Here is a 25,729-nt window from a genome sequence, read left to right on the forward strand (position 1 = left end):
GAGATTTTGGGGGGGGTCAAGTGGGCCTTTAATCATCATTCAAATCATAGCACAGAGGCACTTTACTACTCTCCTGGTCTTGGAATTGCTTGCTTGGCAAGTCAATGTTTTTTCCTACTTATTTTACGAAACCCCTTTATTGTTTCTTACAATTCTGTCTGAACCCTTCTGTAGGCATGATTAGTAAAGTAGTGAACAGATAATAGAACTTATGACAATTGGGCATCAGTATTTGATTGAAATTTTGAAAACTGAAAATCTTGCTACAGTTTGCAAGGATTCCATTTACCTCTTTAGGATCTTCTATAGACATGTTCACTTTTAGTTGGGTTCATTCAATGCAGTTCAAATAAAGAGCATTTATTATGCATGTGCCAGGCACTGAGAATACAAAGATGAAAAATAACATAACGTGCTTGAAGAAATAGCTGTGTCACCCTGGGCAAGTCACATAACATTGTTTGCTTCAGTTTCCTCATCTGTAAAATGAGGTGGAGAATGAAATGGCAAACCAGTCCAGTATCTTTGCCAAGAAAACCTCAAATGGGTACACGAAAAGTTGGAAATGACTGAAATGATTGAACAAGAACAACAGACTTAAAGAATTATCTGTAAAAACCATTGGCAATTTCACCTACCCATGACTATCAACATGGTTCCCTGAGCTAGTGATCAGGAAGGTTAAAGCGAGATGGGTTGTACCTGTCCCTTTCTTTAATTGCCTTGGCAACATTCTCCACAGGTTATGTGAATACATGTCTCTGGTTCAGGAATTAGTTAATGAAAAAGCATTTATTAAGTACCAGAGACACAAAGGAAAAATTGAGACACTGCCTGCCCTCAAGTAGCTTATTCTTGGATTAGGAGAAACAATACATAGAAAAAAAGTTCATTTTTAGGGTGGTTGTAAGAGTCTCCAAGCCCTAAACATGGTACAATGGTGGGTCTGAAGCCAGGTCCAGAGATCCTAAGGAAGAAGCAAAGAAGCATATTTATAGCAAAGACACCATAGAAAAATCAGCAGTGATTGATAGGCAAGCAGACACCAATGGGAGAAATAAGTCAAAGAAAATGCCTATCTCAACAGATGAATAATTCCCAACAAAGACAATTGAATCAGTGGTCCAGCTGGGAAATTTTGTGGAGAAACTAATTCCTACTAGCAGTTTAAATCCTAATTTGAGAAATTCTGTTCTTAGGGCTTCACGCAAGTAAGGTGTAATTAATTACCCCAGTCTCTTCGTTTATGCAGTGTTGTGGCTTAAATAGCATTTGACCCTTTGATAGATTTTTTAAAACAATAACTAGTATTAATTAAGTACCATTCAATATGCATGAATGAAAAAATATTCATTAAGCATTTACCAAATGTCATTCGCTGTGCTGAACTGAGAACATGAATTCAAAAAGTAAGACAGTCCCTGCCCTCAAGGAGTTTATATTCTAATGGGGGAAGATAATGAACTTATGGGAACTGGAGATCAGAAAAGGATGTTTTGGTCAGAGACATCACAGGGATTGTGAATATAGTTATAAGGTGATTGATTGATTTCTCCTTTCCAAGAATGGTAGTGTTGATTTGACTACTACTCCCAGAGCTGAAGGTGGAATATGTGGGGATGAGGGGGATGAAAGGGAAAGAGTATTCACATAGTCTCCTGCCAGGGGGCACAGTGTCCTGAATCAGGGCTAGCTGGGGTGGAAGCTCAGCAGTCAGAAGCCTAGGGAGGAAGCTGGTGTACCTTCTGGGGGGATGGAAGCTGGAGTATGGCATGGAGATGGTGGGGAAGATGATTCTGAATGTCATAGTCTCACCTAAGTCTCTATGTAGAGGAGGTTTTTGTTTATATACCCAGTGATTATCATAGGATCATAAATTGCAAACTGAAAGGAACCTTAAAGGTCATAAAGCCCCAACCCCCTCATTTTACAAATGAGGAAACTGAGACTGAAAGAGGTTAAATGTTTTGCCTGTGGTCACAAAATTATTTAATGTCTAAGGCAGGATTTCAACTCAATTCTGGTCTCAAAACAGTCCAGCCTCTTCCTGAAGTTTTAAAAAGAAACTGGATACCTTGAATTATTGACAAATGAGTAAAGATCTATATAACACTAAATGTTTATAAAGTAGCTTTTTCTAACACATTCGAAAGTCTGTATCATTTACTATAAATAAAATATAACCACCAGTTAGAATTCAAGGACAAGCAGACCCAAGGGAATTTTTGCTATGGGCTTTGTGATTTGTTAGAATTTATGTCAACATATTTAATCTGATATTATACCACATTTGCAACTTAGCTTTATGATACCTAATGAATGCATAGAGGCTCTGAGTGGTTAAGGACCCAGTTCATATTCAAATAAATGTGGAGGGTAGAACGGACTCTTTGGAATCTCAAAGAACTTGACATATGGGTTGGAAGATTTATAGAAATGTTAGAAAAGGCCCTCCAGGGACCTGGAACTTCTTGAATGATGGCCTGATGACTCCTGAAATAAGTGTTCACTGTTTGTAGGACAAGCTTGACACAAAAGACATTCCAATGAAGAACATCAAAGTGAACTTACCTTTTTTGGTTTTTACTTAGAAGGTCAAGTTTTCTTTCAGAGCCATAATTTGTTGCCATGATAATGGCTTCAGAATGCTTCAGAAATAGGAGGTATGCTGCAGAGCAAAAGCCATCAGCAAATGGTAGATCCTCATTGATAGTGAGAGTACCTCGAAGGTGAGCCTGAGGGTGGTACAGAAACAGCCAGCAGTCTATCTGAAGCCTGTAGTAACTAGGAATCCACATACACGATCAATTCAATTGAGCAAACATTTATTTTTATTTTTTTTATTTTTTGCTTTTTTGGAGGACAATTGGGGTTAAGTGACTTGCCCAAGGTCACATGGCTAGTTTTTGTGTTAAGTGTCTGAGGTCGCGTTTGAACTCAGGTCCTCCTGACTCCAGGGCTGGTGCCCACCTAGCCGCCCCTGAACAAACATTTATTAAACATCTAGTATGTACCTAGCATGCAGTAGGCAGTTTGCAAGGATGAAACAAAAATTAATATAGAACCTTATGAAGCTTATATACATATAATCACGGTATACATGATAACATATATATAAAATAATATACAAAAAATACCATGGAAAATGGAAAATAATGTATGTATAAGAGAGCTGGGAGGGATCCAAGAGAGAGAAGATTATTTCTGACTGAGGAGAGGGAATGGGGGAAGGGAAGGCTATGAATTAGGGAAGGTTTCATGGAGGAGATAATACATTAGGTTCCCTCTAAAATTATATCATATTTATTTTTTAATCTGTAGCCATGGTTGCATATGTTGCTTATCCCAACTAAACTGTAAGCTCTTTGAAGGTAGAGACTTTCATTTTTATCTTTGAATCCACAGCACAATGCTTACATATGGTGGTGTTTAGTAAATCCTTGTTGATTGATTGATTAGCTAGACCTTGGAGGACAGATAAGATTTTAACAGGTTGAGATAGAGATTGAAGTACTAGATAAGTAATTTTCAAAGAAACTTTTTTTTGAGTTCACATAAAATTATGAGTATCAACTTCAAATAGCAGCAGAATCTACTAAACCGTATATAAGAATCCCTAGGGGCAGCATATTGACTTAGAAAGCCACATATTAATATTATCTGTGTTCTATTGTATTTTTGTCAAATATTTTCTGACTTCATTTTAAATTGGTATGTTTGTAAGCTGCATACTTGGCACCTCTAAACCATTAGAAGTGAAATAAAGCATTCTTCAGAGAAGTAGATTAAAAATTTAAGATGTAACAATTTAAATTCTTTTTAAGAGTGATTTTCTCCCCTAATTATCAGTGGAAATGAGTAAAGGAAGGAAACATCATTCTGAGACATCTAAGCCTCATCAAAAAGCAAATAATTTAGCATTATGCATTGTACATGTAATTTAATTGTGATATAGTATGGATTCCCCCATGTAAATTCATTTATATTGCCCTTTAATAATGTCAGTCCCTTTCTCATTTAATATTTTGAAATGTCTTAGGCTTTTAGAATGGGGGGGGGGGGGTAAATGAGTATAGTCTTATCCAGTCAAGCAATTTGGGGGATGGGGGCAGGATGGAGGCAATTGGGGTTAAATCACTTGCCCAGGGTCACACAGCTAGTAAATGGCAGAGATCAAATTTGAACCCGGGGCCTTCTGACTCCAAGGCCAGTGCTCTATCCACTGAACCACCAGGCAAATTTTTTAACACTCATGGACTGAGCTGTTTCACAAATTTATAGTCAGCAAATAATAGCCCCAGAAAGTAAGAGTGAATGGAATCTGTCATGTATATTGTTTAGCATGACTAGTTAACTCAGTGGTTATATAGCACATTGCTAAGTAAGCCAACATCGTTAGTTTGATGCCCATAGGTACCAGTAGTTATTTCCCTTTATTTAGTTTCTTGTTGCAAGGGGACACCAGGTAGGTGGATTGGTATAAATCTATCATTGATCTGGGAAAAGGGAGGGAGAAGACAACCAATAACAACCAATAACATATTAGGTGAGTGGCATAATCTTCATATCTGCAAACACATTTAAAATCTACTTTAAAAGAGATTTATTAAAAATTATAACCCTTTATTTTATCAGTTTAACCATAAAACTGTGATAGCCCCACCCTCCTGAAGTATTAGAATTTTTTTTATATCTCACATGAAATTTAAAATCTCTATTAATGTTAGGACAGTGGTTCTCAAAGTGTGGCCTGAGGACCCCTGAAGGTCCCCTTTCAAGGGATCTGTGAGGTTGAAACTATTAATAAAGATATTGTTTACCTATTAAAATACTCCTTGATTTTCCAACTAGAAAGTCAGATATTTTTCATGCATTTCAACCAAAACAACATTGCAATACATGAAATGCAGTAGAAATGCAGTAGAATGAAGAATCTGTCTTCAAGTAAGCCAAGCATGATGGAGATTTACCAAAAAATGTAAATTTAAATTACCCTTCTCATTAATTTTTTTCATTTACAAATGTAATTATAGTTTAAAATTATACTTTTATTAAGATGTAATAGATTTATCATTGTTTTAAATGAACTGATGAATAAATATTTTAAAATTTTATCAGTTCTAATTTCTAGTTCAATAAGGTGGCACAGTAGATAGAGTGCTGGGCCTTGAAGATTCATCTTCCTGAGTTCAAATCTGACCTCAGACAGTTATTAACTGTGTGACTTTGGGCAAACTGTTTTGCCTCAGTTTCCTTATTTGTAAAATGAACTAGAGAAGGAACTGGCAAACCACTCTAGTATCTTTGCCAAGAAAACGCCAAATGGAATCATGAAGAGTCAGACACCACTGAAATGACTGAACTGTGACAACAACAACAAAATGTTAGTAGCTATAATCCACATAAACTAAATCCCTTTGGGCTCCTCAATAATTTTTACAAATGTAAAGAGTTCTGAAACCAAAGTGTTTGAGAATCTGTTAGATTGTTATTTTCTTAGATATCTATAACCTTCTCCACCCCCCACTCCACTACTAGATTATATAAAAAGATATACATATACCTATGTATGCTCACTCCACTAATTTTTCATAAAATCTAAATGAAGAATACTTCATAGGTGCTCTAGGAACAAGTGTTCATGATTACATTCATATTTGCATTTCTTTAGATTTATTTTGATATAAAAGAAAAGTCTCTTGCCACCACCCAATCCCACTCCAAGGGCCACTTAACATAATTGGGTTAAAGATTAAAATGAAAAATAAAAGAGGGAAATAACTCACAGTTTATATGGTTACCAGTAAGCAAGCCACAGCAAATCTGTTGAGAATCAACAGTATATTTGGCATGGCGTTGGACACTTAAGAAACAGTCATTTGGGTTACTATACTTAGCAAATATTGATTCTACGTATTTATGAAACTGGACACAAAATTATGTAATGCCAAATAAGGTGGAACGATGACAATCCTTTATAGTTCTATAACAGTTTATAGTTTGCAGAGGACTTTCACAAATACATAATTTGGTAATTTTGTACCTCAGGGACACAAAACAATGAACTCTACACTTGGAAAGAGTTTTTTGGTTTGTTTTTTTAATAGATACCCTGAATTCCTCCATGAATACCAAAGGGAAACTCCCACATATCAGAAATAACACAGTATTTGGAAAATATAAAGTGTTAACTATTGCAAAAAAAAAAGGAATTTTAATAATAACAATTTAGTTTCCTTTTTGTGACAAAAAAAATATCTATTCTCTCCTACCACTCAAGCAATGTTTGTTATTAAAGGAAAGAATGAGTAAATTCTGCAGTATGGAGGTGCTGCCTAGAAGTAAAAGAATCATCAAATGTCAGATTTAAAAGAGACTTCAGGGACCATCTCATTCAACTCTGGTGTATATTTATTTTGATAGAAAAGAAAGGTCTCCAGTCACTTCTTATGCCTTGATGCTTTAATGACTCAGTGATTTTTGTCCATGAAAACATTCCCTCCATTGACATAAGTCTCAACCCATCCCTGCTTGTGCCATGTTTTCCTATAGAACCTTACACTTAGTATATACCCAATGTTCTAGACTTTAAGCCTTTTTTTCATTTTGTGGGCATCTGTGAGGCACTTGGATTATCCATCTTCTTCTATCAACATATTTTGGATATTGCTTGATGATATTCCTTATATCAATTCTTCAGCATAGGTTATTGTTGGAAATATACTCTAGCTTACTAGTGCCCACTATGAATTTATCTGGTCAATGTTTTTTGGCCACATACAACTTTGATGCCTTGTTGATGATGCTAATGTAAAATTCACAGTAATCTAGCATTGTCAGGAGAGCTTTTGTGTTGAAAAGATGAGTTGCTCACAGTAATTGTTAAAAACAAGATTATTTCCCAAATGGAACCCACCCTTCTCTCTTCCTCCTAGTCAGTTCTGTACCCAACTCATTTTCTCTTGTCAGTGCCTATTTCAAATACACATAATGATATATTAATTCAAGCTATCCAACTGCATGATCTGAATGACTTTTGCATCTGTTATGTTTTTTTGTATATGGGTCATCGAGTCAATCTCCTTTGAATATTTGTGGATTTCATTGAGACTCTAATGTTTGCCTTCATAACTTGATTAATTTTAGATTTTTCTGCTAGTATCAGTGTTTCTTCCTTCTTTTCTTCTACTGACAAAAGACCTAGGTTACCCTCAAAATCAATCTGAATTTGAAAATACAGTTTCTTTGTTTTTATAAAATTTTACAGAGTGAGAGTCTAGCATACATTATAGGGAATGCTGCTTGTTTATTCACTGATTACATTGTTTTTTAGTGACTATGGGGCACTATTTTGGTGAGAGATAGCCAAGAGTAGTGGTAAGAGTGTCAGCCTTGGAATAAGGAAGATATGGGACCAAGACCTACCTTTGACACATACCAGGTCCATAGCATGATGTCTAGAACATAACAAGTGCCTAATAAATGTATGTTGATTGATTTTGATGATAGGCAAGTCACTTAATCTCTCAGTGCTACAAGCAACTCTCTAAAATTATAAATTACAAATGAAAACCTAATCTGCATACGTGGAAAGAGTTTCTGCACACTGATAAAATCTTGGGTCAGGGCCAAAAAGAAGACTATTTTAATTGTAAATCTTGTTATGGAATTGCAATGCCAACTGTTAATAAAGAATATGTGAAGGCTTTTACAGATTAACCTTTCTGAACCAGAGACTCAGTCTGCACACATCAGAATCTAGGTTACCTTACCATAACTTGTTTTTAGGGGGAGAAGATGAGGAGGTAAGAAAGCAAAAGACAGCTCTCCATGTTGATGATTCAAGATCAAGACTCAGTTGTATTTGCTGTCCCAATCCATTAAATAGCATTCATTAAGCATTTATTATTTACTGTGTACTAGGCACTGTGCTAAATGCTAATGATACAAAAACAAAAATAATTCCTACTTTCAAGGAACTCACTCTAATGGGGAGACAACTTGTAGACAATGGCATACAAACAAGATTTATTAAATGGGGTGGAGGGGCAGCTAGGTGGTACAGTGAATAGATCTCCAGCCCTGGAGTCAGGAGGACCTGAGTTCAAATTTGGCCTCAGACACTTAACACTTAACTAGTCATGTGACCTTGGGCAAGTCACTTAATCCCAGTTGCCCTGCCTTCCCCCCTCCAAAAAAGACAAAAAAAAAACCCATTTATTAAATTGGGGATGGCCTCAGAGAGAAGGTACTAAGATTAAGGACAACTGGGAAAGACTTCTTGCAGAAGCTAGGACTTTAGGAAGCCAGCGAGTCTAGGAGGAAGAGAAAAAGAGGGAGAGAGTTCCATGCATGGGAATAGTCAATGAAAATACTCAAAGATGGTAGAGTGCCCTATGAAAAGAAGAACAAGGAGGTTAGTGTCAATGGATCACAGAATATATGGAATATATATTGGAAATATATATGGAATTTATATTAGAAATTAGCATAACATTCCTGCAAGTGGCAAAGTGAGGAGTAAGAACACTGGAAAGGTGAGAGGGAACCAGGTTATAAAGGGCTTTAAAAGTCAAACAAGATTTTTATACTTGAACCTGAAGGTGATAGGGAGCCACTGGGGTTGATTCTGTTGGGGAAGGAGAGTAACATTATCAAACTTGTGCTGTAGGAAGATCAATTTGACAGCTGAACAGAGGATGAATTGGACTGGAAAGAGTCTTGAGTCAGGGAGACCAACTGAAGGACTATTGCAATAGTCTAGGCATGAGGTGATGAGAACCTGGACCAATAGGGTGGCAGTGTCAGAGGAGAGAAGTAGATGTCTATAAGAGATGTTACAAAAGTAGGAATGATGAGACTTGACAACTGATTGGATATGGCGAATGTGTGTGTGTGTGTGTGTGTGTGAGAGAGAGAGAGAGAGAGGAGTTGAGCATCATATCTAGGTGGTGAATCTTGGTGATTGGAAGGATGGTGGAACCCCCCAGCAGGAATAGAATAGTAATGGGGCGGCTAGGTGGCGAAGTGAATAGAGCACTGGCCCTGGAGTCAGGAGGACCTGAGTTCAAATCCGGTCTGAGACACTTAATACTAGCCGTGTGACCTTGGGCAAGTTACTTAACCCCAATTGCCTTGCCTTCCCCCCTCCAAAAAGCAAAAAAAAAAAGGAATAGAATAGTACTACCGTGTTTCCCCGATAATAAGACCTATCCCGAAAATAAGCCCTATTGAAATTGCTACTGTAGTGAAGGTGATCCCCTGCACTACACGCTACAATCAGAGCTGCAGCAGTGAGCGCGTCATCCTGTTCTTCCCCAGTGATTTGCTTATTGAATAAAGGTACATTTTTTTGTTCACATTTACCTGTTTATTAAAATTGCTGTCAATGTTCATTAAAATAAGCCCTCCCCTGAAAATAAGCCCTCTGGTGTTTTTCTGTCCAAAAATTTAATAAGACAGTGTCTTATTATCGGGGAAACACGGTATACCTCACATTTCTGTAGTACTCTCCAGCTTCTGTTAGAATATAAACTCCTTGAGGGCAAGGACTATGAATCTCTGTTTTTGTATTGCTAGTGCTTCACATAGTGCATGGCAAGTGCTTAATAAATGCTTGCTACATTGACTTACTCTAAAGAAGGGTGGGTGGGAGAGATGAGTCAATTTTAGACATGCTGAGTTTGAGATGTCTACAGGATACCTAGTCTGAGATGTCTAATAGGAAGCTGGAGATGTGAGACTGGAATCAGGAAATAAGTTAGGGCTGGACAAGTTATCTGAATAAAGGTGATCACTTAAGAGGGTCTATGATAGTCTTGGGCTTAGCAGGCATGGAGTGAATGAAGATCCAGCAAAGGAAACAGAGGAAGAGAGGTCAGCCAGATAGTCGGAGTCTCCAGTCTCATGAAAACTTAGAGAAGAGAGTATTTTGAAGAGGGTGAAGGACAGTGTCAAAGGCTACAAAGAGGTCAAGAACTCTCACTCATATAACTCATTTACAAGCTTGTGTGTTCCTACTGGATTCCCTATGGTCAGACTCCATCTACCCCAAGGTGCCCTAGTTTTGAGTGAGTGGCATTAAAGACAACACTGATGACAATTCTCATACTTTATAATTAAAACAAACCAGAATTCGCCACCAGAATCCATTGTTGGCATTAAGATGGCAAAGAATCACCTATCACCTGGCACATTCTACTGAAGCCTTCTTTGTGAAAGCTTGGAAATTAGCATAACATTCCTGCAAGTGGCAAAGTAAAGAGAAAACCACCAGCAGACTGGGTGTGGTGGTTAAGACCCAATTCTGAGCCATTTGGGTGCAAGCTGATAAACTTGATTTCTCAGAGGGAGTTTCACAAGAAAGAGACTGTATCTTCTTCCACAATAAATAGAGGGAAAGAGAAATGGGGGGTGGTGGGGAAGAAGGAGAGATACATGTTCCTTAGAAGGTAGAGCATGAATAAATCACAGTTGCTGCCTTCATCAGACTGATCTTTAGGCAAGCTAAATTATCAAATAGCTTCTCGGTCTGATCCTGTGCTCCCCTCATAAAATGGTTTTAAAACCATTTAAGCCACATCCTTGAGAGTAAGATGGAAAATAAATATTAAGTAGTGGCCAAGTGATTTGGATTCCTGTCAGCACTTAGCCTTTCAAATGCCTGCTTGTCAATTTGAGAAAGTTTTCTCTCACTTCCCCACTAGTAATAGGTTGCCAATTTCCTTTTTATATGTAAAGTGCAAGGAGATCTTTTTAACCTTACCTCTTCTAAAAATGATAGTGATTTTAGACCAGTAAAGAAGTTAACTATTTCCTTGAAGCCAGGTCATTTCTAAATATAATCTGTCATTTGACTTGAGGCTGATGGAGGTTTTTCTACTTTCTTTATGCAATGAGCAGAAGTGGTATTTTTAAACATGCTTATTTTGTGTGTGATCCTGCTGTTGTCAGTATGAGTCTGACTGATCCTGTGGAAGAAGTGGATTAAAAAAAAAAGAAAAGAAAAAGGTTCTAAGAATTCTGTTCATTTACTGTGAATGTTTACTAGCAAAAGAAAAACAGAAGTAAAAAAAAAAATTGTTTGTATCAGCTTCAGAAGAGAAAAGCATCCAAGAAGGAACCACAAAGAAGGAAAAAGGAATTTCTGAAAATAACAGATATTTTACTTTGGAAAAAAGTCTCTTCCTGGGCTTATATCTGATTGTTTACTGTCTCAGGGAGGGGGAAGGGAATGGAGAGAAGGAGGAATAGAATTTGGAACTCAAAACTTTTTTTAATGTTGAAAATTATTTTAACGTGTAATTGGGAAAAAAATAAAATATATTAAATATTTTAAAAAAGAAAACAGAGAAAAACCAAATAAAAAATGCCTCTCCCAAAGAAACACATTACATAAATGAACAAGACTTGGCCAGAAACTCAAGGTTGAACTTACCTCTGTTTCTTTGGACTCCAGGTTTAGTGGATATTAATTTAATTCTCAAGCCTCCCAAGGAACAGACAAGTATCCAGTCATTTACTGTGTACTTAGTATTGCTTTGGGCATTGTGGGAAGTCAAACAGAGAGATCTCAAGGGTTCCCCTGGAGGAAAATTTCAGTCTGTGGAGACAAAGAAAATATATTCACATAGTAGAAATAGGAAACAGTTATAAAGCAGTGAATGAACTAGTACAAAAATACATATAGTAAAACATTTCCTGGTGAGTCTGGGATTTTTACTTGTATGGAAAAACCTATATGGCAAATCTCATCCTGGCCTTGAAACACTTTGTAGTTCCTACTCTTCTATAAACTACACCTACAAATGCTGAAGGGACTCATTAGAATGTAGTCATGGTAAGTTTTTCTTTTTTCTTTTTTTAAGTAAAAAACAGTGGCTAAGACAAGGATTCTCTCCACTTGAAAGATACTGCCAAGTTATGTAATTTTCTCCTTGGTCTGAAAACTTTGAAAGGCACAAATTTTCAAATATTCAGTGCTTTGGAGAAGGGCATAGTTAGGGAATCCAAATGGAAGAGCCTCATTTTTCACAAGAAACCCCAGAATTGTCCTAGGATTGTCTGCTTTAGAGATAAGAGCCCAAGGGTGAAACAAGTGAAATCTGGGTCAAGGGCCACAAATAGCCAGGAACACCCAGAATTGCCAGTAGCAACTTTGCTTGTACAATAAGGGAAAAATCTTCTGGATGAGCCCTAATTGTGTCAGGGTTTTCAATTCTGCAGAACTAATTTACTCTAGTATGTTCTGTCAACTTGACGTTGAAGTGCTCTGTATACATTCCAAGTTATGATCTATATGGATATCAAGCAGAATCCATGTTCTATTTGCCTTCTTTGGAGACCACTTTGTACTGGGTACACAACATGAATGTTCTACTTAACAGCTACTGGCAAACTTAAGTTTTTTTGGGGGGGGGGTATGCCTATGTTTATATAGGGATGCCAGGAAATCTTGGATGTGACATTGGACTTGAGATGATGGGACATGATCCCAGCCATGGTTTTGATTCAGCCAGGGATTTAGAGTGTAATAATTGAGTACCTGGCAAAAAAAAAAAAAAAAATCAGGCTCCCTGCCTGGAGCCCTTTCTCTTGACTGAATCCTCCTCTGCTTGTGCAAGCAAAACTCCATCCCTCCTCCCATCCTGCTGCTGCCTCCGCTGCCACTGCCACCAGTGCCACTGCTGCTACTGCTCTGAGAAGGAAAGGAGCTGCCCAGGTTCACGCTGCTTTTGAGTTCCCAGGACCTGGCATTCCAGCAAGCTGCTGCCTTGCAGCTGGGGGAGACAGAGACGCTCCCAGCCCTCCTTTGATTAGGATATGTCAGGGTTGTCAGGGCAACTGTTAACGGTGGCGTATCATATTTTCCCCTCTTGTGTTGCGTGCTGAATATTTTAGTGTGCTGTAGCTGGAAGAAGATTGGAAAAGGGTGCTGCAGCAGGAAGGAGGATCTGATTGAACAGGTTAGGCAGGAGAGAGAGAGGCATCGGACCGATGCACTGTGGCTTTAATCAGGGCTTTCCTTGAGAGTGCGGGGATGGGTGAATGCGGAGAGTGAGTGGGAGTGGGAAGGGGCTCGTGAGGGAGGCGGGGTGGGGGGAACCGCAGGCCCTCCGCTGCCGAGCGGATAGTAGTATTTGTCAGCTGTTTTGCACACTGTTTACGCGTAGGGGATCTATTACAAGTGCTCAAATGATCCGGCCGCTTAGGAGCTAGCAGCTTCACCCAGGCTGCAATTACATAAACATATATCTTTAATAACAAACAAACAAACAAAACCCCCAAGTGGCAGCGACATGCCTGGATCAGCTACTGCTATCCGACAAGAGAGGTTGAAGAAGACCAGTTCAAGGCCAAATCCCCCTGGTTTATTCACCATTAATGAGGAAGAGGAACAGCAAAAGAATGGAAATTCCAGAAGACTGAAAGGTATGCATTAGCTCTCTATACAGTTCGGCCAGGTTTGTGTACGGTGCATTCCTGCTCCACTGCCCAAGGCACACTGTTACCCAGTGTACTTACACTGCATGCTGCACTGTGTAGTGTTTATGACCTAGCAGGATAGTTTGCCAGCGGACATTTCCACACTATGTACGTTTTTTTTAAATTCCGGGAGTATTCAGTACATCTCCTGCTTCTTCCCTCCCCCCTCGATTTTGTAAATTTCAGAGGAGCCACTTTGTGGAACAAAGCCACCTTCTTTGCTCTCTTTGCTTTGAGACCCCAATTTTCCACATGGGTCTCCACTGATGGTGAATAATTGCACCATCAGTGTCAGGAGGAGGTAATTTAAGTTGTCAAGGTTTGAAATAAGCAGGTCCCCACTTTCTTTAGCGGGATCAGATAATTTCTGTGTTGTTTTAAGGAGGGGAGTTTTAGGCAGAAGAATGGGGATTTGGAGTTTGTGGCATAATGAATTCAATCTTACCTGGGCCAAGGATGGAAGGGGATAGTATGCTGTGTTTCTATACTGAAGTGTGCTCTAAGAGTGGGAAAAAGAAAATGCCATGACTGAGGGGTGGGGAGGGACTGAGGACAGTTAGACGGGCAGCAGAGGGATGGTAGTAGCAAGAACATTTAACTTTTTTTCAAAGAATGTTTTTATTTTATTTTTTTCTCAATCACATGTAAAAATTTAATATTCCTCTAAAACAATTTTTTAGTTCCAGATTTCCCCTTTTTCTCCTCCCTCCCCACCTTGAAAAAGGCAGGCACTTTGATATAGATTTTACATGTGCAGTCAGATCATTTAACTTTTGAGGATAACCTTGTTTCTAAATATTTTTCTGGACGGTAAAATATGCTGAGTGTGTGTATATAGATATATATATACATATGTATGTATGTGTATGTGTATACAGGTCAAGGGGGAGGGTTTGTCGCTCTTTACATAATGATGGAATATAACAGAAGCTCACCCAGCCAGTTGAGTCACTGTGTACTGCATCATGTACAGCCCTGTCTTACAGCCAGGACTCCTGGAGTTTTAATTACCATGTAGAGAAGGCAGCATTTCAGAATTGTGACTCCTATTCTTCAGTTTGAAGTTCTTAGCCTGTTAGCTCTCTGCTCTGCTTCCCAACTAATTTGTAATGCTTCTTCCTCTGACTGCATTAGGGATTGTCTTTGGGGATTCCTCCCTCTGGCATTACCATCAAGCCCCCCAGCTCTTTGTAGCAATTAGTCTACTAGGTATTGTTCTGTCCCTGAGTTATCACATTTTCCTCTTATACTTACAGAGAAGAAACCTAGAGTTCTGGTGGGAAAACATTTAAGCTGTAGCAGACTAAATACTTAATCAGGACTCCATGTCTGAGGACTAGTGATTTTTCTGGTACTTGAATGAATTGTAATCAAGTTTGCAATAAGACTCTGCTTTTTGCATTAGCACTGATGATTTTTAGTCCTTCATTTTAATGTCATTCATTGTGTTCCTGTAACATATAATCTTATTACTATAGTCATTCTTATTTAATATCTGGCAGGGTTTTATCTGGGGACTGCCTCTTAATCTCCTTGCAGAATGACCTTAGTGATTGAACACTACCGTGAACAGAAGTTTGTTTATTTTCCCTCCCCTTGTTTGCCCCGGAGTTAGCAACATATTCTAGTTCAAATGGCTGTTGACAATGAACTAAGCCCTTTAAACTGTATTAGCAAATCATCTGGTCACCTAGGAGTTGGTGACTTTCAAAATTAACGATCATGTGGATTTTATGGGATTGTTCCCATGGGCTCTTTTTTAGAAGCATTCTTCTGATTTGTGGTGATTTTCCTTTGTGTGGTTGGGGCAGTGGTTCGTGAGAATGACACTTTTCATTCTTAGTACTGTATTATTCTATTCTATAGATTTTTTTTCTCCTTAATACCCTCCCTCATTACTCTTATTTTATCCATCTAATTTGAAGGGGAAAGAATGAGAATATTTGTTTAAGAACCACTCTACAAATATATCCTCTTTGTGTTGATCGATTTATTATAGCAATTTGGAGAAATAAGAGACTTTAATCCTGGGGGGGAGGGGGGTGTAGGATCTCCAGTCTTCTATTTCCTCTTCTCTCCCCCAAAGAAATGGAAATACACTGCACTGGCAAAGGATCTCTTACCTTTTCTTGCTCTTTACAAGCTGCACACCTTCTGAAGTAGTCTCTAAATGTCTTACAATGACTTATGTCAGAAGATCGAGTGAGACTAGAGAGAAAGGGTCTTTAGTATCTTATCTAATTAAAGATGGGTACTCTCTGCATTCTTAAGAGAAACAACTAATTAGTTTAAGACCAAGTTTCTGATTAGAACTATATGAAAGAACTTGCTTTCTAGAATATGTAGAAGTGACTTGATGAACTCTGGCATCTCCACTAAAAATATTCCTGTCTTCACTGGCACTCAGGCTATGCCCCTAGATAATTAACATAGGACCATGGAATCAGAGATCAAGAACTTGGAAGGGACTTCTGGGGTCATCTAGTTCAACTCTCTCATTTTTACAGATGAAGAAACTGAGGAACAGAGATGAAGTGACTTGTTACTTTGCAGAAGGGTAAACTCTAAATCACTGAGTTACCTTACCCTACAACAAAAGTCTGGTGGAAAAATTCAAATATTTCCTTTTCCAGTTTGTAGCTGCTACTTGATAGACAAGTTTTTTTGTTGTTGGTTTTTTTTTTTAATTCCCTGCTAGCTGTCTACCTGTACCTTTCCTTTGCATCCTATCCTTTCTGATAGGATGTTTGAGTTCTCAGTGATAATTCTAAAAACAGACCCAGATAACCTAATGGTACCTTTTCTGTGTGCCATTAATAAGATTAGTGATCAAAAACTTGTTTTCTTTTCTATGAATTTCACATGATTGTCTAGTCAGACAATCATGTCTAAACCTAGTTTTCGTGACTGATATCTCTTTGCACTATCAGTCCTGGGAAGAAAGTCAGGATAACTAAATTGAAAATGCTGAAGGGCTTCTATCCAGGGATACATTGTGTGTCTGTTTTAATGATAAATTGTAGCTTTCCCAGGTAGCCTAAATGAAAAGTAACCACTTAGAATGAATTTTAAAAGGAATGATTCTGCTAGCTTCAGGGTCCCCCCAACTGGTTGGCCTTAAAGGTACCTATTTTTACTTAAGGATTGGAACTGGACCTTTGATTTCAGTGGCCTAAGGATCTTCTTGAACCTCCTTGTAGAGGAAACTCCTGCTATCAATGCAAGTGATTACAGTCTTTCTACCTTATGGTCTTAGAGTCTTGCCCAGTGGTTAAGTGATTTGCTCAGGGTCTTACAACTATTATAAATCAGAGGCAGCCCTCCTTTCTGTATCTGATACTGACTTTATCTACTATGCTATACTGTCTTTGATTTTTAAATCATTGTGCTTTTTTAGGGTGATGATACAATTTGATCGATGTTTTTGTAGAGGCTCCCTTATTTCTGGAATGAGGATTAGTTCTACCATGCAAGGCAATAAATATGTAAATATTTCCCTGTCTTTATTTTTCAAAAGAATCCCTTCTCAGAGATCCATGATTTCATCACTGTGGATATATCCTCCACCAATGTAGATTTCATCAGTTGCCCTGGCCCAAAAGTTTCATTACCTTGTCAAGATAAGCCACTTTGAACTTAGCTGGGTTGCTCCTTAAACTACAGTACTCACAATCCATACCGTACTTGTACTCAACTTGGTTTGGGACCTAGGGATTCTGCAGCTATAGCTTTAGAGAACTCAATCACCTTGAGCCATAATGAAGAGTCAAAGGGTTCTAGCATATTTTTTTTAATCATATGACATTTAAAATAGCAACAATTTTGTGTTAATGCATTGGAACTTCCTTATTGCACTTTTTGGGGGAGAAAAGGGGGAAAGGCTCCATATAGCCAACCTTGGGACTGACAGTCTTATGGGTGTTTCTTTTGGCCCTTGATTAATTTTGCATAAATTGCTAAGTGGCCCTGACTGACTATGAATTCTACTGTAGGATATGTGGCTTATAAAATGAATAGACTCTTTTGAGTGCTTGTAAACTAGATTATGAGACTTTAGAGGGCAGGGACTTAAGGGGTTTTGTTTTTTAATTTTTGTTTTTCACAAAGTACCCTGCTTATTTGTTTGTTGAATTGAATCAAGCAAATTGACCAGAACTCATGCCTCCATGTGCATGTTGCACATGGAGTGGTCACTTTGTGAGGCTTCATTCTCAATATAGTCATACTGCCATTACTCAGAATATTTCTTTGTTTGTTTTGGATTGGTTTACAGAGTGAGCTGCACAAGAGATTCATTTAATTCAGCATTTATTAAGTGCCTACTGTGTGCCAGTGTCTGAGTCATGGTTTAGTCTGGTGCAGTGGATAACTCAGAATCTGAGGTTTCAAATAATCAGTACCTCTAACAAAATATTAAAGTAGCCCCCAGATGAAAGCAGTCCTCAAGGTGATTAAAAAGCAGCTCACATGAGATAAAACTAGGTAAAAATCACCCTTAAGGAAGTTGAAAGCAAAGGACAAGGAAGTTCCCTGGGGATCTCTAAAGCTTCCTCTAGATGAGTCCCACTTTCTTGCCCCAAGAACCTATAAATAGTCACTACCATCAAGCAGCTTATATTTTACTGTTTTTTATTTATTAATTGATTTTGGGGCCAGGAATTTCATATAGGAATTCCCTAATCTGGAAGTTCCCTCCTCAACTACATATCACAACTTTTCTGTAACTTAGAGTCGTGAAGAGTCCCTGAGGTACAATTTGCCTATAATCACTCAGGCAATACGTGTTAGAAGGCCAGGTAACCCTAGGCTGCCTATCTGCTCATCTAATGATAAATCACTGACATTTGCATAGATAGCACTTACCACGGTGCCAAGCACTGGGCTAGATGCTTTATTATCTCATTTGGTCCTCACAACAATCAGCATCCCCATTTTACAGATAAGGAAATAGAGGCAAAGTGACTGGCCTAAGGTCACATAGCTAGTAAGTATATGGGGTCAGATTTGGACTCAGGTCTTCCTGACTCTAGACCCAGAACTCTATCCACCTAGATCCCTCAATCTATTTTTTTCCCTCATAATAATAGTGCCCAAATAGATTATCTATCATATTTGCCAGAATTGTCTTTGAATGACTTTGGTTGTTTCCAAAGATCAAAGTCAGTTTCAAAGGATGAAGATTCACTATTTTAAACGAATATACCATAGAGAGTGAAGGAGAAATTCTGAAAATGTTCTGGGGAATGGGCAGTAGTGAGTCCTTTTTTTTCTCATATTATATTGACTTTCAGTCTCCTTTGGTAAGCCAATTTTTGAATCACTATTCTAGAGGTGGTAGTAGTTGTTTACTTGTTACTCTGAATACTAATCATTCTGCCCTCTCCACCCCCACCTTTTTGCTGTCAATCAATTAACTGCTAGTTGGATTGGGAAGAGAAGTAGAATTCTGCCTCAAGATTGTAGTGGAACATTTCCTGTGAAACTGTAGGAATTTTCTCCCATGATGTTAAAGTGTGTATATTTCTGGAACCTACAGTGACTTTTTTTGGCTCATTCACTGGAAAGGTAGAGTTTCTTGCCTGCTAAAGCTTCCAAATGAAATGTTAGCTGCCATTTACCATTTATATTCCCATTGGACAGGTGATGATCCAGCAACTGTAATGCCCTCTTTGTAAGTCATGGGTCTTTTTTTGTTTGCAGAGAGGAGTCTTATGTCAAGAAGTGTGAATACCAGTCTAGATTCATTCACACACAACATTTCCTTGTTTCTTTTCTTCTTTTGTCCTGTTGGACTCAGACTATTGTCTGTTTGCAGTGTCCTTATTTGTGCCATTTCAGGAACTAGGTAAAACTTTTTAGCAGGAAAATTTAACAGCTAATAGACTAAAATTATTATTTTTAGAAGAACAAGAAGTTCAGTCGATCCAGAAATATTGAACCCAAAGTCAACTGGATAACCCTACTTGTGAAGAATGATCCAAATATAAATTTAAAAATTAGAATTTACAATGAGATGTTTGTTTAAAAACAAAAGACAAATACTGTAGGGCCTATCAGAGATAAGACTGAGATAGTGCTATGTACTAAGAGATTGAGGGGCTGTAGTACAATCCAAATTTCTCTACAACATATGTGGCAAATAGTCATCCACCCTTTCCTAGCAGACCTCCAGTAAGGAAGAACCTGCTCCTTCTTAGGACAGTCCAGTCTACTATTGGAGAGTTTTCCTTTTCCTTACATCAAGCCCAAATATACTTCTTTGCAACTTCTGACCATCGTGCCTAGCTCTGCCCTCTGAGGCCAAGTAAAACAAATTTACTCCCCTGTCCACATTGTAATCTTTCAGACATTTGAAGATAGATATCCTGTCCCCCCTAACTCCTTCCCTTCTCCCTGCTAAAAGCATCTTCAATTCCTTCAACAGATCCTATATGATATGATCATCAAGCCTTTTATTATCCTGGTTGTTTTCCCCTGGATGCTCTCCAACTTATCAACATCCTTCCTGAAATTTGGTACCCAGAACTGAATGCAATATTTCAGATGTAGCCTTCACAGGACAGAGTACAATGCAGCTGTCCCCTCCACCCCCAGTCCCTGGACAATATTCCTCTCTGTTGTAGCTGAAGATCACTGATGCAGTGCCTTTTGGGTGATACTGTATAGTACTTTGGACTTATATTGAACTTGCAGCTCCCTAAAATACTCAGACCTCTGTCAGTTAAACTATTGTCTAGCCCAGGGGTGGGGAATCTGCGGCCTCAAGGCCACATGTGACCCTCCAGGTCCTCAAGTGCAGCCCTACTTGAGGACTTAGAGGATCATGTGTGGCCTCGAGGCTGCAGGTTCCCCAGCCCTGAGCTAGCCCTTATCTCTGTATTGTGTACTTATAAAGTTGATTTTTGAACCTAAGTACAATTTTACATTTGTTCCTGTTAAATTTCTTCTAATTAAATATAGGCTCTCAAATATTTGTTGAATCGATTAGTGAATAACATCCATGTTATTGCCTTTCTCTGTTCTGATAAAGGAGATATTTAGTGGGTGCAAGTGGGGGAGGAGAAGGAAGAGGCAGCCGGGGAGCACAGCAGATAGAGGGCTGGGCCTGGAGTCAGGAAGATCTGAGTTCAAATTGGGCCTCAGAAACTTACTACCTGCGTGAGCCTGGGCAGTCACTTAAGCCTATTTGCCTCACCTCATCCATAAAATGAACTGGAGAAGGAAATAGGAAACCACTTCAGTATCTTTGCTAAGAAAATTGCAAATGGCAGCTAGGGGAGTCAGACATGACCGAAAGGACGAAACAATGACAGTAATAATGGGCCAGGCCCTGGGCTAAGTGCTTTACAAATATTTCTCTATTGTTCCTTAGACAACCCTGTGAGGTGGATGCTATTATTATCCCCACTTTACAGCAAGGAAACTGAGGCAGAGAGCCTGTTAAGTGATTTGCCATGGGTCACATCTGGTAAGTGTTTGAGGCTATATTTGAACTCAGGTGTTCCTGACTCCAAATCCAACACTATTCACTGCGCTACCCAATTGCACTCATGGGGCAAGGTAGGATTTAACCTGTAACATAATCAGATTTTTTGTCTGTGAGCTACTTTATTGTGCTATAATTGAAGTAAACAACTTTCTTAGACATATGTAGACCTATTTCATTAGTTATACTGGTGGAACCAGAATAGTTATGACTGTCTCAACATCAGAAACAAATAAGATAATAATGGTTTCCTGAATGGTGCCTTGTGGGTCCCATTTACTGAAAGGTTATAGTCTGAAGTTGAATGGAATATCCATTTGTACTAAGATCAGCATATCTCTAAAAAGCAAACTTAAATTAGATTCTCTGTTGCCTTTTTTGTCATGAAGGTAGAGGAGAGAATCTTACTGATGCTCCTTTATCATGAGTTAGAAGAAAATAATGCCACATATAAAAGGGGACTTTTAATACAATCCATATTTCTTCAAATAATCTTGAGTTTTGACCTCAGTTTCTCCCTAGACAGTATCTAGATCCCAGCGCCATCAGTTATTTTGGGAGCTCTAATTAGATTTGCCAATTTCTCAGTGTTTCAAACTAAACGGGAAGGTAGACACCTCATAGTACTCCAAGACCCAAGTCCATTGGTCCAAAGCAGTAGCATGACTAAAAGTTAGAGTAGGGCTAGACTCTTCATTTCTATTCAAGGTATTTTTATTTTTTTATTTTTTAAATTTTTTAAATTTAATTTTTTGCCATTTGGAGGAGGAAAAGTAGGGCAATTGGGGTTAAGTGACTTGCCCAAGGTCACATGGCTAGGTTTGTGTGTGTGTGTGTTAAGTGTTTGAGGCCAGATTTGAACTCAGGTCCTCCTGACTCCAGGGCTGGTACTCTATTCACTGTGCCACCTAGCTGCCCGCAAGAGGTATTTTTAAAGCATCTTCTATGTACAAGGCAGGCCCTTTACTATGTGCTAGAAGTACAAAGAGAAAAAGAAAATAATCTCTAACTTCAAGTAATTTACATTCTTTTGTGAGGAGATGGAATATGATATATACACAAGTTAATAAGTACAAAGTATGTGCAAATTAACACAAAGTAGTTTTAAGAGTAGATTAATAACTGGGGGGAAACATGAAAGGCTCCTTAGAGTCAGTGGCAAGTGAGGTGTCCTGTGAAGGAAGGTAGGGATTCTTCCAAGTGGAGGACAGAAAGAAGTGACATCTGGCTAGGAGGCTCATTGGATTGAGACCTGGGCCTGGAGTCAGGAAGACCTGAGTTCAAATACAGATTCAAACATTTACTACCTGTATGACCCTGGGAAAGTCATTTAACCTTTGCTTCAGTTTCCTCACCTGTAAAATGAAGATGGTAATAGAATCTACCTCCCAAGGTCATTTTGAGGATCAGATGGGATAATAATTATAAAGCACTTAGCAAGCTCTATAAATATTAGCTATTGTTGGGGGTGGCTAGGTGGCACAGTAAATAGAGCGCTGGCCCTGGAGTCAGGAGGACCTGAGTTCAAGTCCAGCCTCAGACACTTGACACTTACTAGCTGTGTGACCTTGGACAAGTCACTTAACCCCAATTGTCCTGCCTTCCCCCGCCAAAAAAAACCAAAACCCAAACAAACGAAAAGTACAGGGAGTCCCAATAGTTCTAGTGAAGTCTTAAGCTTTAAGAGTTTAAGACTCTTGGGACATATTCTATACTCATTAAAGTTAAATTTTATTTTTAAAAGGGATATCACTGTGAAGGCTATTGTTGCTTGACTTGAATATCAAATATTCCATATTAAATTATTAGTCAATATTAAAAAATATTAAATTAATATTGAAATGTTAATTTAAAGATTAAAATGGTTGGGATGGTGCTTGATAAGACATAACACATGCTATATGAGAGAATATGGGGAAAGATATATATGAAAGGAAGCTAGAGAGGTGATGTCAATACTTTCTCAGTTGCATGGCTGAAGGTGTCCAGGAAGGGTAGGTTGTGGCCTCAGACTGAGCAAGATGGCCAAAACTGGGCTATTGAAAGCCATTCATAGGAGTAGAACCCATTTTCAGGTGGAGAGAAAAAATGGATGATGGCCCCCATGGAGTGCAAATGACATGACTGGAGATGTACAGGAAGTTCTTTATCCTAACTCAGTTTCTTTCTTCCTAATGAAACATCTAGGTATGTAATGTTTAATAATAAAAAAACAATATTGAAAGAACAAAAACAGTAGCCAAGAAAACTAGGGCAAAATTGTAGTGTCTATAAACTTCCAGGATGGTAATGCTCCTCCCAGGGAGTGTTTGCAGTTACACCTACACAGCTGAAACAGATAAACATACACACCCTCCCCCCCCCACCCTCTCTCTCCCCCTCTCCCTCTCTCCCTCCTTCCCTCTCCCTCCCTCTCTCCCTCCTTCCCTCTCTCCCTCCTTTCCTCTCTCCCTCTCCCTCCCTCTCTCCCTCTCCCTCCTCCCCCCACCTCTCCCTTTCTCTCCCTTTCTCCAAATGCCATTTCCCACCTTCCACTCACCCTCAGTGGAAGCAAGGTCTTGGAGGACAGGGACCATTTTTAATTTCGTTTCTGTATATTCTTTGCCTAGCACAATGCCGTGTATATCATAGATGCTTAGAAATGGTTGTTGCACTGACTTGGATTTTCAGGCCAGTGTTATTAGGTATAGACCAAATGTGCTCTGTGTCATGTAGGTTAGTCACCACAACACCCTGTAATTTTGTGATGGTAAATGAATGGAAAGACATGGACATTATGTCAGAGCCCAATCTTGCCTCTCCTGCTTGTTGTGTTAAAGGTGATTATGGGAGTGAACCTTTTAAGCCATGGGATTTAGGGAGCTACTGAAACCTTTCCTCGTCTGCTGAGTCTCAGAATACACACAGTACACCAGCTGTGATTCTAAGTGATCTTGAAAAATCAAACTACAAAGAATTGTTTTCACCCCTGTCCCAGGTCAGGCAACTTTTTTTGCCTTTGCTTATTTTCTTCTGGTCTTTGAATCATATCAGAGTTAGAAGATTGGGGTTTCAGCCAGTGAAATAAGAGAAAATCACAGGACTTAATACTCATGTTTTTTTTTTTTTTTACTTTAGCTGGATCTCATCCATTCACAGTATCTACAGTAATTTTTCCCCCTGACACACATGCTGTCATCAACATCCCTTCTTGGTGTGAAGGAAATCTTTATCACTTTACTGTAATGGTATTTGTAGATAGGCTACTTCCACCTTTAATTTCACTGACTTTTACTTTGATGGTATTTTCTGTTTCTCTTGTGAACAAAACCACAGGTACAGAGAAACCACTTTGAAAAAGGCATCAGCATGTGCTGTGCTCTAGAATATTATTGCCAGATAAAGAACGAATGTGATAGTTTAGAGTTGCTAATACACTGGGGGAGATAGGAGAAACAGATAGGAAAAGAACTCAGGAAGAACTCCTATGTTTTTCAAAGGCTTAAAACTCACAATCCTAAAAGCTTCAGCTGTGTGTGTGTGTGTGTGTGTGTGTTGCTTAAGTACTACATAAAATGAGCATTTCCACATACATAGAACAAAAAGAGGATTGTACATAAAATTACAAATCTATTTATGGCTAGCTTTTCTTTTAAAATATATAATAAATTCAAAATATAAATTTCAAAGCTTCCATGTTTGTGTGTCCCTTCCCTTTCCCTTCCCCTTTTTCCTTCCCTTTTCTTTCCCTCCCCCTTCCATCTCTCTTCCTCCTATCCAACACCAATTTAAAACAGAACAAAATCCTCACAGAAAATAGATAATCAAGCAAAACAAATTTCCATATTGGCCAAGTCTAAAATATTATGACTTATTCAACATCATGTCTCCATCACTTCTCTGCCAGGAGGTAGGTAGCCTCTAGGATTAGCCCCCTAGAATCATAATTAGTTATTTCATTGATCAGAATTCTCAAGTTTCTTTTAAAGGTGTTTTTCTTTACATTCTTGTATTCTTGTATTTTGTATTTACATTCTTACATTTTGTTTATCCATAGCATATGAATTCATATGCTATAATTTGTTGAGTGATTCCCCAGTGGATGGGCACTTTCTTAGGTTCCAAGTCTTTACTATAACAAAGGGATCAGTTTGGTTTTCAGATGGAGTTGCTGCCTTCCTTTTAATGAGTCCTTATTGAACCCAGAGGGATTTACTGGATACCCTTGAAGGGCTATGGTGTCTAAATTGAGATTTGGGGCCTCTAGGCCCCATCAGTGTTTGCCTTTCATGGGATTACTGATTACACATGACACACTGAAGCTCCAAGCCAGGAATAATGTTTGGAAGTGGAATTGGGAAGACCATTACACATTCCAGCAACCAGGACTCTGCCCTGAACCCAGAGCAGGTTCAGAGAAATAGGTGCCCTTTCATGACAGTGTGACAGTGGCTTTTGTAATGAAGACCTTTGTTCACTAGGTGCTGCACTGAGATTACCCATTCATGCCACGTAAGGTCATTTCAGTCATCAGATTCTGGTCACTTCAATGACCTGGTTGACTCAAATTCCAGTGTGAGAGGCAAAAGCTTCCATTTCCCATAAGTTCCCTTGTTGAGATTTTTTTCCCCCTTTTCTTACTGTATCACTACAAACATGTTTGTTGTTCATAGTGTTATGGGAGTGCTCCATTTTGAGGTCAGTCCTTTACTAATCTGTTACTACTATAAACTATTGAGGTGTGAATTAGAGCACAAAAAACTGTGTTAAAGAAACAAA

At 38.6% G+C, this 25,729-nt stretch overlaps 1 protein-coding gene and 1 long non-coding RNA gene across 6 annotated transcripts in view; one reads left to right on the forward strand and one right to left on the reverse strand.

The window, feature by feature from the left end:
* On the reverse strand, positions 1-24,640 carry LOC138153112 (uncharacterized). 2 transcript variants are annotated; one of them, XR_011166300.1, is made up of 4 exons: positions 23,511-24,640; positions 11,438-11,602; positions 2,572-2,735; positions 1-967 (listed from the first exon to the last, which is right to left on the reverse strand). It is a non-coding gene; the product is annotated as an uncharacterized lncRNA (long non-coding RNA). The 2 variants fall into 2 exon arrangements; XR_011166299.1 differs by having other exon boundaries at positions 1-2,735.
* Positions 1-25,729, forward strand: part of MAP7 (microtubule associated protein 7) — a 239,671-nt gene that overhangs the window by 33,646 nt on the left and 180,296 nt on the right. Inside the window, exon 1 of one of the 4 annotated variants that reach the window (XM_069077286.1) lies at positions 12,692-13,431. The exons of 2 other annotated variants lie outside the window; for them this stretch is intronic. In XM_069077286.1, the coding sequence (XP_068933387.1) occupies positions 13,299-13,431 (133 nt within the window). In that variant the 5' untranslated portion in view covers positions 12,692-13,298. Of the gene's footprint in view, positions 1-12,691; positions 13,432-25,729 lie in introns of those variants that run through there. One more of the 4 variants, XM_069077287.1, reaches the window with a different exon arrangement.

Source organism: Petaurus breviceps, unplaced genomic scaffold (genome assembly GCF_028583685.1).
Source record: "Petaurus breviceps papuanus isolate PSGF00001 unplaced genomic scaffold, PetGlider_PUasm1.0 90977, whole genome shotgun sequence".
NCBI lineage: Eukaryota > Metazoa > Chordata > Mammalia > Diprotodontia > Petauridae > Petaurus > Petaurus breviceps.